Raw genomic sequence first — 17,500 nt, forward strand, 5'->3', positions numbered from 1 at the left:
TAGGGTGAACGGTGGGAAGCTTTTTCCCAGGTCGGAGGTGACGATCACGAGGGGTCACGGGCTCAAGCTGAGAGGGGCGAAGTATAACTCGGATATCAGAGGGACGTTTTTTACACAGAGGGTGGTGGGGGCCTGGAATGCGCTGCCAAGTAGGGTGGTGGAGGCAGGCACGCTGACATCGTTTAACACTTACCTGAATAGTCACATGAGCAGCCTGGGAATGGAGGGATACAAACGATTGGTCTAGTTGGACCAAGGAGCGGCACAGGCTTGGAGGGCCGAAGGGCCTGTTTCCTGTGCTGTACTGTTCTTTGTTCTTTGTAATCTGTGTCTCGATTGATAAAGGTGAGTTTCCCACATGCCTTTTTCACCACCCTCCTAACATGCCCTTCCGCCTTCAGCGATCTGTGGACAAACACACCAAGGTCCCTTTGTCCCACAGAACCTCCTCGTGTCCCCCCATTTATTGAATACTTCCTTGTCAAATTACCCCTTCCAAAGTGAGTCACCTCTCGCTTTTCAGGGTTAAATTCCATCCGCCCGTTTGGCTACCCCTGTCTAGATCTTCCTGTCAGCCAAGGCAATCCACCTCACTGTTAGCCACCCGGCCAACCTTTGTGTCATCGGCAAACTTACTGATCCTACCCCCAATTTCAGTTACAGAAACGGGGAACCCAACCTAGATCCCTGTGGTTCGCCACTGGCTTCCCGCCACTCAAGCAGCCTTCCGTCATCACCTTCTGTCTCCTGCAACAGAGCGAATTTTGAATCCACTTTATCAGATTACCCTGTATCCCATGTGAATTTATCGTTTTTACAAGTCTCCCATGCAAAGCCTTGTCAAAAGACTTTGCTGAAATCCATATAAACTACATCCACTGCACTATCCTGTCTGCACACCTGCTCACCTCAAAAAATTCGATCAAGTTTGTGAGGCATGACCTCCCTCTGACGAAGCCATGCTGATTATCCCTGATCAAGCTTTACCTCTCCAAGTGGAGACAGATCCTCTCCTTCAGGATTTTCTCCAATAGATTCCCTATCACAGACGTGAGGCTCACTGGTCTGTAGTTCTCTCTACAACACTCCTTAAATAGCGGAACCACATTAGCTGTTTTCCAGTCCCCTGGCACTTCCCCCCCTGGGCAGAGAGGAATTAGAAATTTGGGTCAGAGTCTCTGTAATCTCCTCCCTTGGTTCCCACAGCAGCCTACGGCACAATCCATCTGGACCTGGAAATTTATCCGCTAATAAGGCTGCCAACAACTCCAAGTCCCCAGCCCTCCCGAACTCAATTTTCTCAATAATGAACAACAGATAGACTTCCCGCAGCACTGACCCTCTGACAGTGCGGCACTCCCTCAGCACTGACCCTCTGACAGTGCGGGACTCCCTCAGCACTGACCCTCTGACAGTGCAGCACTCCCTCAGCACTGACCCTCTGACAGTGCGGGACTCCCTCAGCACTGACTCTCTGACAGTGCGGCACTCCCTCAGTACTGACCCTCTGACAGTGCGGCACCCCCTCAGCACTGACCCTCTGACAGTGCAGCACTCCCTCAGCACTGACCCTCTGACAGTGCGGCACTCCCTCAGCACTGACCCTCTGACAGTGCGGCACTCCCTCAGCACTGACCCTCTGACAGTGCGGGACTCCCTCAGCACTGACTCTCTGACAGTGCGGCACTCCCTCAGTACTGACCCTCTGACAGTGCGGCACCCCCTCAGCACTGACCCTCTGACAGTGCAGCACTCCCTCAGCACTGACCCTCTGACAGTGCGGCACTCCCTCAGCACTGACCCTCTGACAGTGCGGCACTCCTTCAGCACTGACCCTCTGACACTGCGGCACTCCCTCAGCACTGACCCTCTGACAGTGCGGCACTCCCTCAGCACTGACCCTCTGACAGTGCGGCACTCCCTCAGTACTGACCCTCTGACAGTGCGGCACTCCCTCAGCACTGACCCTCTGACAGTGCGGCACTCCCTCAGCACTGACCCTCTGACAGTGCGGCACTCCCTCAGCACTGACCCTCTGACAGTGCGGCACTCCCTCAGCACTGACCCTCTGACAGTGCGGCACTCCCTCAGTACTGACCCTCTGACAGTGCGGCACTCCCTCAGCACTGACCCTCTGACAGTGCGGCACTCCCTCAGTACTGACCCTCTGACAGTGCGGCACTCCCTCAGCACTGACCCTCTGACAGTGCGGCACTCCCTCAGCACTGACCCTCTGACAGTGCGGCACTCCCTCAGCACTGACCCTCTGACAGTGCGGCACTCCCTCAGCACTGACCCTCTGACAGTGCGGCACTCCCTCAGCACTGACCCTCTGACACTGCGGCACTCCCTCAGCATTGACTCTCTGACAATGAGGCACTCCCTTAGTCCTGACCGTCCCAGGAATGCAACAGAGAACCTGGTGAACTGGTGCAGCAACAATAATCTCTCCCTCAATGTCAACAAAACAAAGGAGATTGTCATCGACTTCAGGAAGCGTAAAGGAGAACATGCTCCTGTCTACATCAACGGGGATGAAGTAGAAAGGGTCGAAAGTTCAAGTTTTTAGGTGTCCAGATCACCAACAACCTGTCCTGGTCCCCCCCACGCCGACACTATAGTTAGGAAAGCCCCACCAACGCCTCTACTTTCTCAGAAGACTGAGGAAATTTGTCATGTCAGCTACGACTCTCACCAACTTTTACAGATGCTCCATAGAAAGCATTCTTTCTGGTTGTAACACAGCTTGGTCTGGGCTCCTGCTCTGCCCAAGACCGCAAGGAACTACAAAGGGTTGTGAATGTAGCCCAGTCCATCACGCAAACCAGCCTCCCATCCATTGACTCTGTCTACACTTCCCGCTGCCTCGGGAAAAGCAGCCGGCATAATTAAGGACCCCACGCACCCCGGACATTCTCTCTTCCACCTTCTTCCGTCAGGAAACAGATACAAAAGTCTGAGGTCACGGACCGACCGACTCAAGAACAGCTTCTTCCCTGCTGCTGTCAGACTTTTGAATGGACCGACCTTATATTAAGTTGATCTTTCTCTCCACCCTAGCTGTGACTGTAACACTACATTCTGCACCCTCTCCTTTCCTTCTCCCCTATGTACTCTATGAACGGTATGCTTTGTCTCTTTCATGCACAAGAAACAATATTTTTCACTGCATCCCAATACAGGTGACAATAATAAATCAAATCAAAAAATTCCCTTGGACAAAGATCGAACCGATTTAATTCTTCCATTTGTAAACAGGAAACTGGCAAAGACGCTTTCATTAAAAACCTTCCAGCTGATCTGAAACCTTTCGAAGCCATACTCGCTAAAAATAACGGAGGCAAAGACTTTCTCGTGGGGAACAAGGTAACAAACGCGACGCTAACACCACAATTCTGCAACACACTGTCAGGGTAATACAGAGTGAGCTTTACTCTGTATCTAACCCCGTGCTGTACCTGTCCTGGGAGTGTTTGATGGGGACAGTGTAGAGGGAGCTTTACTCTGTATCTAACCCCGTGCTGTACCTGTCCTGGGAGTGTTTGATGGGGGACAGTGTAGAGGGAGCTTTACTCTGTATCTAACCCCGTGCTGTACCTGTCCTGGGAGTGTTTGATGGGGACAGTGTAGAGGGAGCTTTTCTCTGTATCTAACCCCGTGCTGTACCTGTGCTGGGAGTGTTTGATGGGGACAGTGTAGAGGGAGCTTTACTCTGTATCTAACCCCGTGCTGTACCTGTCCTGGGAGTGTTTGATGGGGGACAGTGTAGAGGGAGCTTTACTCTGTATCTAACCCCGTGCTGTACCTGTCCTGGGAGTGTTTGATGGGGACAGTGTAGAGGGAGCTTTACTCTGTATCTAACCCCGTGCTGTACCTGTCCTGGGAGTGTTTGATGGGGGACAGTGTAGAGGGAGCTTTACTCTGTATCTAACCCCGTGCTGTACCTGTCCTGGGAGTGTTTGATGGGGACAGTATAGAGGGAACTTTACTCTGTATCTAACCCCGTGCTGTACCTGTCCTGGGAGTGTTTGATAGGGACAGTGTAGAGGGAGCTTTACTCTGTATCTAACCCCGTGCTGTACCTGTCCTGGGAGTGTTTGATGGGGACAGTGTAGAGGGAGGTTTACTCTGTATCTAACCCCGTGCTGTACCTGTCCTGGGAGTGTTTGATGGGGACAGTGTAGAGGGAGCTTTACTCTGTATCTAACCCCGTGCTGTACCCGTCCTGGGAGTGTTTGATGGGGACAGTGTAGAGGGAGCTTTACTCTGTATCTAACCCCGTGCTGTACCTGTCCTGGGAGTGTTTGATGGGGACAGTGTCGAGGGAGCTTTACTCTGTATCTAACCCCGTGCTGTACCTGTCCTGGGAGTGTTTGATGGGGGACAGTGTAGAGGGAACTTTACTCTGTATCTAACCCCGTGCTGTACCTGTCCTGGGAGTGTTTGATAGGGACAGTGTAGAGGGAGCTTTACTCTGTATCTAACCCCGTGCTGTACCTGTCCTGGGAGTGTTTGATGGGGACAGTGTAGAGGGAGCTTTACTCTGTATCTAACCCCGTGCTGTACCTGTCCTGGGAGTGTTTGATGGGGACAGTGTAGAGGGAGCTTTACTCTGTATCTAACCCCGTGCTATACCCGTCCTGGGAGTGTTTGATGGGGACAGTGTAGAGGGAGCTTTACTCTGTATCTAACCCCGTGCTGTACCTGTCCTGGGAGTGTTTAATGGGGACAGTGTAGAGGGAGCTTTACTCTGTATCTAACCCCGTGCTGTACCTGTCCTGGGAGTGTTTGATGGGGACAGTGTAGAGGGAGCTTTACTCTGTATCTAACCCCGTGCTGTACCTGTCCTGGGAGTGTTTGATGGGGACAGTGTAGAGGGAGCTTTACTCTGTATCTAACCCCGTGCTGTACCTGTCCTGGGAGTGTTTGATGGGGGACAGTGTAGAGGGAGCTTTACTCTGTATCTAACCCCGTGCTGTACCTGTCCTGGGAGTGTTTGATGGGGGACAGTGTAGAGGGAGCTTTACTCTGTATCTAACCCCGTGCTGTACCTGTCCTGGGAGTGTTTGATGGGGACAGGGTAGAGGGAGCTTTACTCTGTATCTAACATGGAAGTGCTCAGTGCTGACTTTTATTAACTCTCTCTCTCTCACTCTCTGTAGATCTCTTATGCTGATTATAACCTGGTCGACCTCCTCTCCAACCTGGTGGTGCTATCTCCAGAATGCCTGAAGGGCACCCCCCTGCTCAAGGCCTACCTGGAGCGTGTCCTCAATAGGCCTAAACTCAAGGCCTACCTGCTGTCCGACGCACACACCAAGGTTCCCATCAATGGGAACCTGAAGCAGTGAGCCTGAGGCTAGGGGAGGACGAAAGGCCGCTTTGAGGGGAGGAGTGAGCCCCACTGGATTCAGGCTCCGCTAGGCCTCACGACCTCCGACCTCTTCAGCTCCACACCATCTAAGCTTGTCGTCACGAGTGTTGCCACGGTTATTTGTGGATTTAAATAAACCTTAATTTTCTGAAGCGTTTTTCTCTCCCTTGGTCTCTTTTGCTCTCATCAAACATGCCTCACCAGGGTTCCATAGCCTTGCTCAAGTAGAATTCCAGAAGAAATTAGATATCGCTCTTGGGGCTAAAGGGATCAAGGGATATAAGAACATAAGAACTAGGAGCAGGAGTGGGCCATCTGGCCCCTCGAGCCTGCTCTGCCATTCAATAAGATCATGGCTGATCTGTTTGTGGACTCAGCTCCACTTACCCGCCCGCTCACCATAACCCTTAATTCCTTTACTGTTCAAAAATCTTATCTATCCTTGCCTTAAAAACATTCAATGAGGGAGCCTCAACTGCTTCACTGGGCAGGGAATTCCACAGATTCACAACCCTTTGTGTGAAGAAGTTCCTCCTCAACTCAGTCCTAAATCTGCTCCCCCTTATTTTGAGGCCATGCCCCCTAGTTCTAGTTTCACCCGCCAGTGGAAACAACTTCCCTGCTTCTATCTTATCCATTCGCTTCATAATCTTATATGTTTCTATAAGATCTCCCCTCATTCTTCTGAATTCCAGTGAGTATAGCCCCAGTCTACTCAGTCTCTCCTCATAAACCAACCCTCTCAACTCTGGAATCAACCTAGTGAATCTCCTCTGCACCCTCTCCAGTGCCAGTATATCCTTTCTCAAGTAAGGAGACCAAAACTGGCGGGAAGGGAGATCAGGATATTGAATTTGATGATCAGCCATGATCATAATGAATGGCGGAACAGGCTGGAAGGGCCGAATGGCCTCCTCCTGCTTCTAGTTGCTATGAAAGGGCATGCGTGGGATGTCAACTGATGCCTGCGCCGGAATTCTATCGCCCCCACCTGCCGCGGAATCGGAGAGAGCGACAACGGAAATGTCTGTTGACATTCATCGGCCGGGGTATTGAGTTTAAAAATTGGCAAGTCATGTTGCAGCTTTATAGAACCTTAGTTAGGCCGCACTTGGAATATCGAGTTCAATTCTGGTCGCCACACTACCAGAAGGATGTGGAGGCTTTGGAGAGGGTACAGAAAAGATTTACCAGGATGTTGCCTGGTATGGAGGGCATTAGCTATGAGGAGAGGTTGGAGAAACTCGGTTTGTTCTCACTGGAGCGACGGAGGTTGAGGGGAGACCTGATAGAAGTCTACAAGATTATGAGGGGCATGGACAGAGTGGATAGTCAGAAGCTTCTTCCCAGGGTGGAAGAGTCAATTACTCGGGGGCATGGGTTTAAGGTGCGAGGGGCAAGTTTATTTGATTTGATTTGATTTATTATTGTCACATGTATTGGGATACAGTGAAAGGTATTGTTTCTTGCGCGCTACACAGACAAAGCATACCATTCATAGAGAAGGAAAGGAGAGGGTGCAGAATGTAGTGTTACAGTCATAGCTAGGGTGTAGAGAAAGATCAACTTAATGCGAGGTAGGTCCATTCAAAAGTCTGACAGCAGCAGGGAAGAAGCTGTTCTTGAGTCGGTCGGTCCGTGACCTCAGACTTTTGTATCTTTTTCCCGACGGAAGAAGGTGGAAGAGAGAAGAGGGAAAAGGAGATGTACAAGGCAAGTTTTTTTACACAGACGATGGTGGGTGCCTGGAACTCGTTGCCGGGGGAGGGAGTGGAAGCGGATACGGTCGTGAGTTTTAAGGGGCGTCTTGACAAGTACATGAATAGGATGGGAATAGAGGGATATGGTCCCCGGAAGGGTAGGGGGTTTTAGTTCAGTGGGGCAGCATGGTCGGTGCAGGCTTGGAGGGCCAAAGGGCCCGTTCCTGTGCTGTAATGTTCTTTGTTCTTTATTCTTGGATCTCGCTCGGGGATTTCCAGTCTCGCCCGAGTGAGGCCATCAAATCCCGTCCCTGAGGACAGATCCGGGGTCGGTGGGAGTGATGATGAACGAGGAAATCGGGGCAGTTAGACTCAAGAGTCAGCCACGAGAGGGATTATTGTTATGATGGGAGGGGGTTCCCCTTTTGAGAAGTGACGTCAAATCCCCAAAGAGGAATACCTCACCTCGGAATCTGTGAAAAGTGAGTGGGAAGGTGTGAGCTGTCCCTCAGTGAGCTTCAGTGGGTAACGAACAGAAATACCTCACACTCACTTTAACATGAACACTTCATAACTTATTTATTTAACTAACCGGGAGCTTTAACTGAACAGGTAACAAACCGAATCAAATAAGATTCTACTGGAGTGCTGTTCAAGCAAATACAAGGACCATTCATTATCCAAAATATATATATATCACAATAGAATTCAGGCACTCTCAAAAAAATACAACCAGGTTTTGTGGCTTTCGGAATCTTTCGGAGTTTTTCTGTTGATTTCTCTGCAAGTTCTTACTGATTTGGTACCTATCGTTAGTTCGATGGTGCGTTCTCTTTAGTGATATCTCTTAGAGTCATAGAGGTTTACAGCATGGAAACAGGCCCTTCGGCCCAACTTGTCCATGCCACCCCTTTTTTTAACCACTAAGCTAGTCCCAGTTGCCTGCATTTGGCCCATATCCCTCTATACCCATCTTACCCATGTAACTGTCTAAACTCTTTTTAAAAGATAAAATTGTACCCGCCTCCACTACTACCTCTGGCAGCTCGTTCCAGACACTCACTGTGTGAAAAAAATGCCCCTCTGGACACTTTTGTATCTCTCCCCTCTCACCTTAAACCTATGCCCTCTAGTTTTAGACTCCCCTACCTTTGGGGAAAGATATTGACTATCTCGCTGATCTGTGCCCCTCATTATTTTATAGACCTCTATAAGATCACCCCTCAGCCTCCTACGCTCCAGAGAAAAAAATCCCAGTCTATCCAGCCTCTCCTTATCACTCAATCCATCAAGTCCCGGTAGCATCCCAGTAAATCTTTTCCGCACTCTTTCTAGTTTAATAATATCCTTTCTATAATAGGGTGACCAGAATTGCACACAGTATTCCAAGTGTGGCCTTACCAATGTTTTGTACAACTTCAACAAGATGTCCCAACTCCTGTATCCAATGTTCTGACCAATGAAGCCAAGCGTGTCGAATACCTGAAGCTGGCAGGGTTGAGAGCTTTGACAAAGGGTCATCTGGACTCGAAACGTCAGCTCTTTTCTCTCCTCACAGATGCTGCCAGACCTGCTGAGATTTTCCAGCGTTTTCTCTCTTAGGGTTGAGAGCTGCTCTCTCCCTCGCGAGATGTGAGATGTGGCAGTTTTTCCGTTGCTCCCTCCCTGCGCTCTCTTTCATACCTGTGGTGACCTATCAATTTTCCGACAATAGGATTCTTCTGCTGTTGTCAGCACCATCAAACTCAAATCTTATAGGTTCTTGGTAGCTGAGTGGCTGCTTTAAACTGATTGGGCAAAAGTCAAATAAAACAACAGGTTGCCTTGTGAAGACTACTGCTCGACCTTTTGTGACAAATGTCCCAGCTTGGACTATGGATGTACTTTGCGTCTGAAATCTCCAAACGTTGAATCAATACCAGTGTTTAAAGTTATTTTTGAATGTTTTTTTCCTCCAGCATTTATGTAATTTTAAAAAAAACATCTTTCTCAACATCACTCACGGTAGCGCAGTGGTTAGCACTGCTGCTTCACAGCTCCAGGGTCCCGGGTTCGATTCCCGGCTCGGGTCACTGTCTGTGTGGAGTTTGCACATTCTCCTCGTGTCTGCGTGGGTTTCCTCCGGGTGCTCCGGTTTCCTCCCACAGTCCAAAGATGTGCGGGTTAGGTTGATTGGCCAGGTTAAAAATTGCCCCTTAGAATCCTAAAATGCGTAGGTTAGCGGGATTAGTGGGTAAATATGTGGGGGTAGGGCCTGGGTGGGATTGTGGTCGGTGCAGACTCGATGGGCCGAATGGCCTCCTTCTGCACTGTAGGGTTTCTATGATTTCTATGATCACATTCCAACTTCACAAACTCAATTTTGCAAAACACCATCTCCTGGACTCCCGGAGGGGCGAACAGGTTCACGTTCCGGATACTTGGTCGGGGAATGTCGCGATAGGAAGATTATCGGTTGGGTTTCACAAAGCGAGCTCGGAATGCTGTGACAGACTTGGGGATGCGAACTATCAACATGTCCGGTCTCCAGAACCCCAAATCCTGTCACTTCCTGTGTCATTTGCTGAGGTCGAAGAGTGAACGATGACAATGTGGGGGACATGATTGATTTGATTTGAGTTGATTTGTGGGCTACACGGTGACACAGTGGTTAGCGCTGCTGCCTCACAGCGCCAGGGATCTGAGTTCCATTCCCGGCTTGGGTCACTGTCTGTGCGGAGTCTGCACGTTCCCCCAGAGTCTGCGTGGGTTTCCTCCGGGTGCTCCAGCTTCCTCCCACAGTACAAAGATGTATAGGTCAGGTGGATTGGCCATGCTAAATTGCCCCTTAGTGTCCAAAGATGTGTAGGTTAGGGGGATTGGCCGTGCTAAATTGCCCCTTAGTGTCCAAAGATGTGTAAGTTAGGGGGATTGGCCGTGCTAAATTGCCCCTTAGTGCCCAAAGATGAGTAGGTTAGGTGGATTGGCCATGCTAAATTGCCCCTTAGTGTCCAAAGATGTGCAGGTTAGGTGGATTGGCCATGCTAAATTGCCCCTTAGCGTCCAAAGATGTGTAGGTTAGGGGGATTGGCCATGCTAAATTGGCCCTTAGTGTCCAAAGATGTGCAGGTTAGGGGGATTGGCCGTGCTAAATTGCCCCTTAGTGTCCAAAGATGTGCAGGTTAGGTGGATTGGCCATGCTAAATTGTCTCTTAGTGTCCAAAGATGTGCAGGTTAGGGGGATTGGCCATGCTAAATTGCCCCCTAGTGTCCAAAGGTGTGCGGGTTAGGTGGATTGGCCATGCTAAATTGTCCCTTAGTGTCCAAAGATGTGTGGGTTAGGTGGATTGGCCATGCTAAATTGCCCCTTAGTGTCCAAAGATGTGTAGGTTAGGTGGATTGGCCATGCTAAATTGCCCCTTAGTGTCCAAAGATGTGTAGGTTAGGTGGATTGGCCATGCTAAATTGCCCCTTAGTGTCCAAAGATGTGTAGGTTAGGTGGATTGGCCGTGCTAAATTGCCCCTTAGTGTCCAAAGATGTGTAGGTTAGGTGGATTGGCCATGCTAAATTGCCCCTTAGTGTCCAAAGATGTGTGGGTTAGGTGGATTGGCCATGCTAACTTGCCTCTTCGTGTCAGGGGATCTAGGAGGCTAAATATGTGGGGTTATGGGGATGGGGCCGGGTGGGATTGTTGTCAGTGTGGGTTTAATGGGCCCAAATGCCCTCCTTCTGCACTGTAGGATCCTATGATTCTGTGATTTGATTTATTATTGTCACGTGTATTGTGATGCAGTGAAAAGTATTGTTTCTTGCGCGCTATACAGACAAAGCATACCGTTCATAGAGTACATAGGGGAGAAGGAAAGGAGAGGGTGCAGAATGTAGTGTTACAGTCATAGCTAGGGTGTAGAGAAAGATCAACTTAATGCGAGGTCGGTCCATTCAAAAGTCTGGCAGCAGCAGGGAAGAAGCTGTTCTTGAGTCGGTCGGTTCGTGACCTCAGACTTTTGTATCTTTTCCCCGATGGAAGAAGGTGGAAGAGAGAATGTCCGGGGTGTGTGGGGTCCTTGATTATGCCGGCTGCTTTTCCCCGAGGCAGCGGGAAGTGTAGACAGAGTCAAAGAACAAAGCAGAAAGAACAGTACATCTCAGGAACAGGGCCCTTCGGCCCTCCGAGCCTGCGCTGATCCCATTGTCCTGTCTAGACCAACCACCTGTATCCCTCTATTCCCTGTCTGTTCATGTGTCTTAAATGTCGCTAAAATGTCTGCCTCAACCACCTCACTTGGCAGCGCACTCCAGTCCCCCGCCACCCTCTGTGTAAAAACCTTCCCCCTGCACATCTCCACTGAACCTTTCCCCCCTTATCTTCAACTTGTGCCCCCTTTGTAATTGTCATTCCTGCCCTGGGAAAAAGGTCCCAACTGTTCACCCTATCCATACCCCTCATAATTTTATACACCTCTATCCGGTCGCCCCTCAGCCTCCGTCCTTCCATGGAGAACAATCCCAGTTCATTCAATCTCTCCTTATAGCCAATACCCTCCATACCAGGCAACATCCTGGTAAACCTTCTCTGCACTCTCTCCAAAGCCTCCACGTCCTTCTGGTAGTGTGGCGACCAGAATTGGACGCAGTATTCCAAATGTGGCCTAACCAATGTTTTATAGAACTGTAACATAATTTGCCAACTTTTATACTCGATGCCCAGTTGGGTGAAGGCAAGAATGCCATATGCTTTCTTCACCACCTTTTCCACCTGTGCTGCCACTTTTAAGGATCTGTGGACCTGCACACCCAGATCTCTCTGTGTGTCTGTACTCCTGATAGTTCTGCCATTTATTTTAGAGCTCCCACCTGAATTGGATCTACCAAAATGCATCACCTCGAATTTATCTGGATTAAATTCCATCTGCCATTTCTCCGCCCAATTTTCCAGCCTATCTATATCCTGCTGTATTCTCTGACAATCTTCATCGATACCCGCAACCCCGCCAGTCATGGTATCCATCCGCAAACTTGCTAATCAGCCCAGCTACGTTTTCGTTCAAATCATTTATATATATATTACAAACAGCAGAGGTCCCAGCACCGATCGCTGTGGAACACCACCGAGGCATGGTACATTGGGGAAACCATGCAGACGCTACGACAACGGATGAATGAACACCGCTCGACAACCACCAGGCAGGAGTGTTCTCTTCCTGTTGCGGAGCACTTCAGCGGTCACGGGCATTCAGCCTCTGATCTTCGGGTAAGCGTTCTCCAAGGCGGCCTTCACGACACACGACAGCGCAGAGTCGCTGAGCAGAAACCGATAGCCAAGTTCCGCACACATGAGGACGGCCTCAACCGGGATGTTGGGTTCATGTCACACTATCTGTAACCCCCACAACTTGCAAAATCTCACTAACTGTCCTGTCTGGAGACAATACACATCTCTTTAACCTGTGCTTAACCCTCTCTCCACTCACATTGTCTGTACCTTTAAGATTTGATTACCTGTAAAGACTCGCATTCCAACCATTATTTTGTAAATTGAGTTTGTGTCTTTGTGTGCCCTGTTTGTGAACAGAACTCCCACTCACCTGATGAAGGAGCAGCGCTCCGAAAGCTAGTGGCTTTTGCTACCAACTAAACCTGGTGTTGTGAGACTTCTTACTGTGTTCACCCCAGTCCAACGCCGGCATCTCCACATCATGAACACCACTAGTTACAGACATCCATCCAGAAACACACCCTTCCACCGCTACCCTCTGCCTCCTATGGCCAAACCAGTTCTGAATCCTTCTAGCTAGTTCACCCCTGATCCCGTGATATTTAATCTTATGCACCAACCTGCCATGAGATTTACCAGGATGTTGCCTGGTATGGAGGGCATTAGCTATGAGGAGAGATTGGAGAAACTTGGTTTGTTCTCACTGGAGCGACGGAGGTTGAGGGGTGACCTGATAGAAGTCTACAAGATTATGAGAGGCATGGACAGAGTGGATAGTCAGAAGCTTTTTCCCCAGGGTGGAAGAGTCAATTACTAGGGGGCCACAGGTTTAAGGTGCGAGGGGCAAGGTTCAAAGGAGATGTATGAGGCAAGTTTTTTACACAGAGGATGCCTGGAACTTGTTGCCGGGGGAAGTAGTGGAAGTGGATACGGTCGTGAGTTTTAAGGGGCGTCTTGACAAATACATGAATAGGATGGGAATAGAGGGATATGGTCCCCGGAAGGGTAGGGGGTTTTAGTTCAGTCGGGCAGCATGGTCGGTGCAGGCTTGGAGGGCCGAAGGGCCCGTTCCTGTGCTGTAATTTTCTTTGTTCTTTGAGGGATCTTGTCAAATGCTTTACTAAAGTCCATGTAGACAACATCCACGGCCCTTCCCTCGTCAATCATTTTTCTCACCTCCTCAAAAAACACAAATTAGTGGGACATGACCTCCCACGTACAAAACCATGCTGTCTACCGCTAACAAGACCATATAGTTCCAAATGTGTATCGATCCGATCTCTAAGAATCTTCTCCAACAATTTCACTGTCACTGACATCAGACTCATTGGCCTATAATTACATGGGTTATTCTTGCTCCCCTTCTTAAATAACGGGACAACGTTGGCTCTCCTCCAATCCGCTGGGACCTCACCCGTGGCCAACGAGGAAACAAAGATTTCTGTTAGAGGCCCAGCAATTTCATCTCTTGTCTCTCTCAGTAATCCGGGATAGATGCCATCTGGCCCTGGGGGTTTGTCTACCTTAATGCTTCCTAAAACACCTAACACTTCCTCCCTCGTAATGATGAGAGAGGGATGGAAGGGAGCCTGGTTTGCATGATGGACTGGGCTTCATTCACGACTCTTTTTACTTGATTTGATTCGATTTGATTTATTATTGTCACATGTATTGTGATACAGTGAAAAGTATTGTTTCTTGCGCGCTATACAGACAAAGCATACCGTTCATAGAGTACATAGGGGAGAAGGAAGGGAGAGGGTGCAGAATGTAGTGTTACAGTCATAGCTAGGGTGTAGAGAAAGATCAACTTAATGCAAGGCAAGTCCATTCAAAAGTCTGACAGCAGCAGGGAAGAAGCTGTTCTTGAGTCGGTCGGTCCGTGACCTCAGACTTTTGTATCTTTTTCCCGATGGAAGAAGGTGGAAGAGAGAATGTCCGGGGTGCGTGGGGTCCTTGATTATGCCGGCTGCTTTTCCCGAGGCAGCGGGAAGTGTAGACAGAGTCAATGGATGGGAGGCTGGTTTGCGTGATGCACACTCCTGAATTGCCCCTTACTGTCCAAAGATGTGTAGGTTAGGTGGATTGGCCATGCTAAATTATTCTTAGTGTCCATAGATATGCAGGTTAGGTGGATTGGCTATGCTAAATTGCCCCTTAGTGTCCAAAGATATGAAAGTTAGGTGGATTGGCCATGCTAAATTGCCCCTTACTGTCCAAAGATGTGCAGGTTAGGTGGATTGGCCGTGCTAAATTATTCTTAGTGTCCATAGATATGCAGGTTAGGTGGATTGGCCGTGCTAAATTGCCCCTTAGTGTCCAAAGATATGAAAGTTAGGTGGATTGGCCATGCTAAATTGCCCCTTACTGTCCAAAGATGTGCAGGTTAGGTGGATTGGCCATGCTAAATTGCCCCTCAGTGCCCAAAGATGTGCAGGTTGGGTGGATTGGCCGTGCTAAATTGCCCCTTACTGTCCAAAGATGTGCAGGTTGGGTGGATTGGCCGTGCTAAATTGTCCCTTAGTGCCCAAAGATGTGCAGGTTGGGTGGATTGGCCGTGCTAAATTGCCCCTTAGTGTCCAAAGATGTGCAGGTTGGGTGGATTGGCCATGCTAAATTGCCCCTTAGTGTCCAAAGATGTGCAGGTTAGGTGGATTGGCCATACTAAATTGTCCCTTAGTGTCCAAACACAAATGTGAGGTGTTTATTTTGGAAGGTCTAATGCAGGAGGGACATATACAGTAAATGGCAGAATACTTCGAGGGATTAACATACAGAGGGATCTGGGTGAACAGGGCCACAGTTCCTTGAAAGTGGCAACACAGGTGGATAAGATGGTGAAGAAGGCGTGTGGCGTGCTTGCCTTCATCGGTCAGGGCGGACAGTATAAAATTGGCAACTCCTGTTACAGCTTTATAGAACGTTAGTTTAGCTGCATTTGGAATATTGGGTGTAGTTCTGGTCGCCACACTGCCAGAAGGATGTGGAGGCTTTGTTGAGGGCACAGAAAGGGTTGACAAGGATGTCGCCTGGTCTGGAGGGTATTAGCTACGAGGAGAGATGGGACAGAGTTGATTTGAATGTCGGAGGCTGAGAGGGCGACCTGGTAGAAGGTTATAAAATGCTGTGGGGCGTGGATAGACTGGAGAGAAGGAGTCTTTTTCCCAGGGGGGAAATGGCAATTACTGGAGGGCCTACGGTAAAAGGGGGAAAGTTTAAAGGAGATGTGAGGGGTAAGTTTTTTACACAGAGGGGGGTAAGTGTCTGGAACGCGCTGCCAGAGGAGGTGGTAGAAGCAGATACACCAGCAACGATTAAGAAGCATCTCGACAGATACACGGACAGGCAGCGAATTGAGAGATACGGACCGCATAGAGGCAAAAGGTCTTGAGAAAGGAGTCATGTGTCAGCACAGGCTTGATGGGCCAAAGGGCCTGTTCCTGGGCTGTGCTGTTCCTTGTTCTCTGTTTGTGAGAACACACTTACGATTGTCAGATATACATCCTCCATCTCGACAGGATTTGCACAACAGAACCATTCATTCACCTGTTGCAAAATTAATCAGGTGTCAGTCACGGTCCAAAGGAAGCAGACGAGGAAAAACTATCCCTGACGCCTCCGTCAAACGGTGCGGTGTTGGAACTTGGCCAGTCATGATTAAATCTATCCGGGTGGGACACTTTTGTTCCAGAAGCCACATGGGAACATTTCCTGCTGTGGATGTAAACTCCCCTTCTGTGTCCTTGTGGAACAAGGGGGAAACGGGATGGGACAATCTATCCTCGAATCCCTGCAGTGCAGAAGGATTGGGCCCATCAACTCTGCAGCCACAGAGCACCCCACCAAGGCCCTATCCCAGTAACCCCACATATTTACTCGGCTAATCCCCCTGACCTGCACGTCTTTGGACACTAAGGGGCAATTTAGCATGGCCAATCCACCTAACCTACACATTCTTGGGCACTAAGGGACACTTTAGCATGGCCAATCCACCTAACCTACACATCTTTGGACACTAAGGGGCAATTTAGCATGGCCAATCCACCTAACCTACACATTCTTGGGCACTAAGGGACACTTTAGCATGGCCAATCCACCTAACCCACACATCTTTGGACACTAAGGGGCAATTTAGCATGGCCAATGCACCTAACCTACACATCTTTGGACACTAAGGGAAAATTTAGCATGGCCAATCCACCTAACCTACACATCTTTGGACACTAAGGGAAAATTTAGCATGGCCAATCCATCTAACCTGCACATCTTTGGACACTAAGGGACAATTTAGCATGGCCAATCCATCTAACCTGCACATCTTTGGACACTAAGGGGCAATTTAGCATGGCCAATCCACCTAACCTACACATTCTTGGGCACTAAGGGACACTTTAGCATGGCCAATCCACCTAACCTACACATTTTTGGACACTAAGGGGCAATGTAGCATGGCCAATGCACCTAACCTACACATCTTTGGACACTAAGGGAAAATTTAGCATGGCCAATCCATCTAACCTGCACATCTTTGGACACTAAGGGGCAATTTAGCATGGCCAATCCACCTAACCTGCACATCTTTAGACACTAAGGGGCAATTTAGCATGGCCAATCCACCTAACCTACACATCTTGGACACTAAGGGGCAATTTAGCATGGCCAATCCATCTAACCCGTACATCTTTGGACACTAAGGGAAAATTTAGCATGGCCAATCCACCTAACATGTGGAGATGCCGGTGTTGGACTGGGGTAAACACAGTAAGAAGTCTCACAACACCAGGTTAATGTCCAACAGGTTTATTTGGCAGCACGAGCTTTCGGAGCCTCAAGCTCCTTCATCAGGTGAGTGAGGACTTGTGTTCACAAACAGGGCATATATTGATACAAACTCAATTTACAAGATAATGGTTGGAATGTGAGTCTTTACAGGTAATCAAGTCTTAAAGGTACAGACAATGTGAGTGGAGAGAGGGTTAAGCACAGGTTAAAGAGATGTGTATTGTCTCCAGCCAGGACAGTTAGGGAGATTTTGCAAGCCCAGGCGGGTTGTGGGGGTTACTGATAGTGTGACATGAACCCAAGATCCCGGTTGAGGCCATCCTCATGTGTGTGGAACTTGGCTATCAGTTTCTGCTCAGCGACTCTGCGCTGTCGTGTGTCGTGAAGGCCGCCTTGGAGAACGCTTACCCGAAGATCAGAGGCCGAATGCCCGTGACCGCTGAAGT

The 17,500-nt window shown here is 49.2% G+C and overlaps 1 protein-coding gene across 1 annotated transcript in view; it reads left to right on the forward strand.

Moving 5' to 3' along the window:
* The window catches only part of LOC144488163 (glutathione S-transferase P-like), a 19,153-nt gene extending 13,627 nt beyond the window's left edge, over nt 1–5,526 (forward strand). The window contains exons 6-7 of the mRNA XM_078206188.1: nt 3,259–3,366; nt 5,163–5,526. Coding sequence (XP_078062314.1) covers nt 3,259–3,366; nt 5,163–5,351 — 297 coding nt within the window. The 3' untranslated portion in view covers nt 5,352–5,526. The remainder of the gene's footprint in view (nt 1–3,258; nt 3,367–5,162) is intronic.
* Nucleotides 5,527–17,500: the final 11,974 nt, after the last annotated feature.

This window comes from Mustelus asterias, unplaced genomic scaffold, assembly GCF_964213995.1.
Source record: "Mustelus asterias unplaced genomic scaffold, sMusAst1.hap1.1 HAP1_SCAFFOLD_1346, whole genome shotgun sequence".
NCBI lineage: Eukaryota > Metazoa > Chordata > Chondrichthyes > Carcharhiniformes > Triakidae > Mustelus > Mustelus asterias.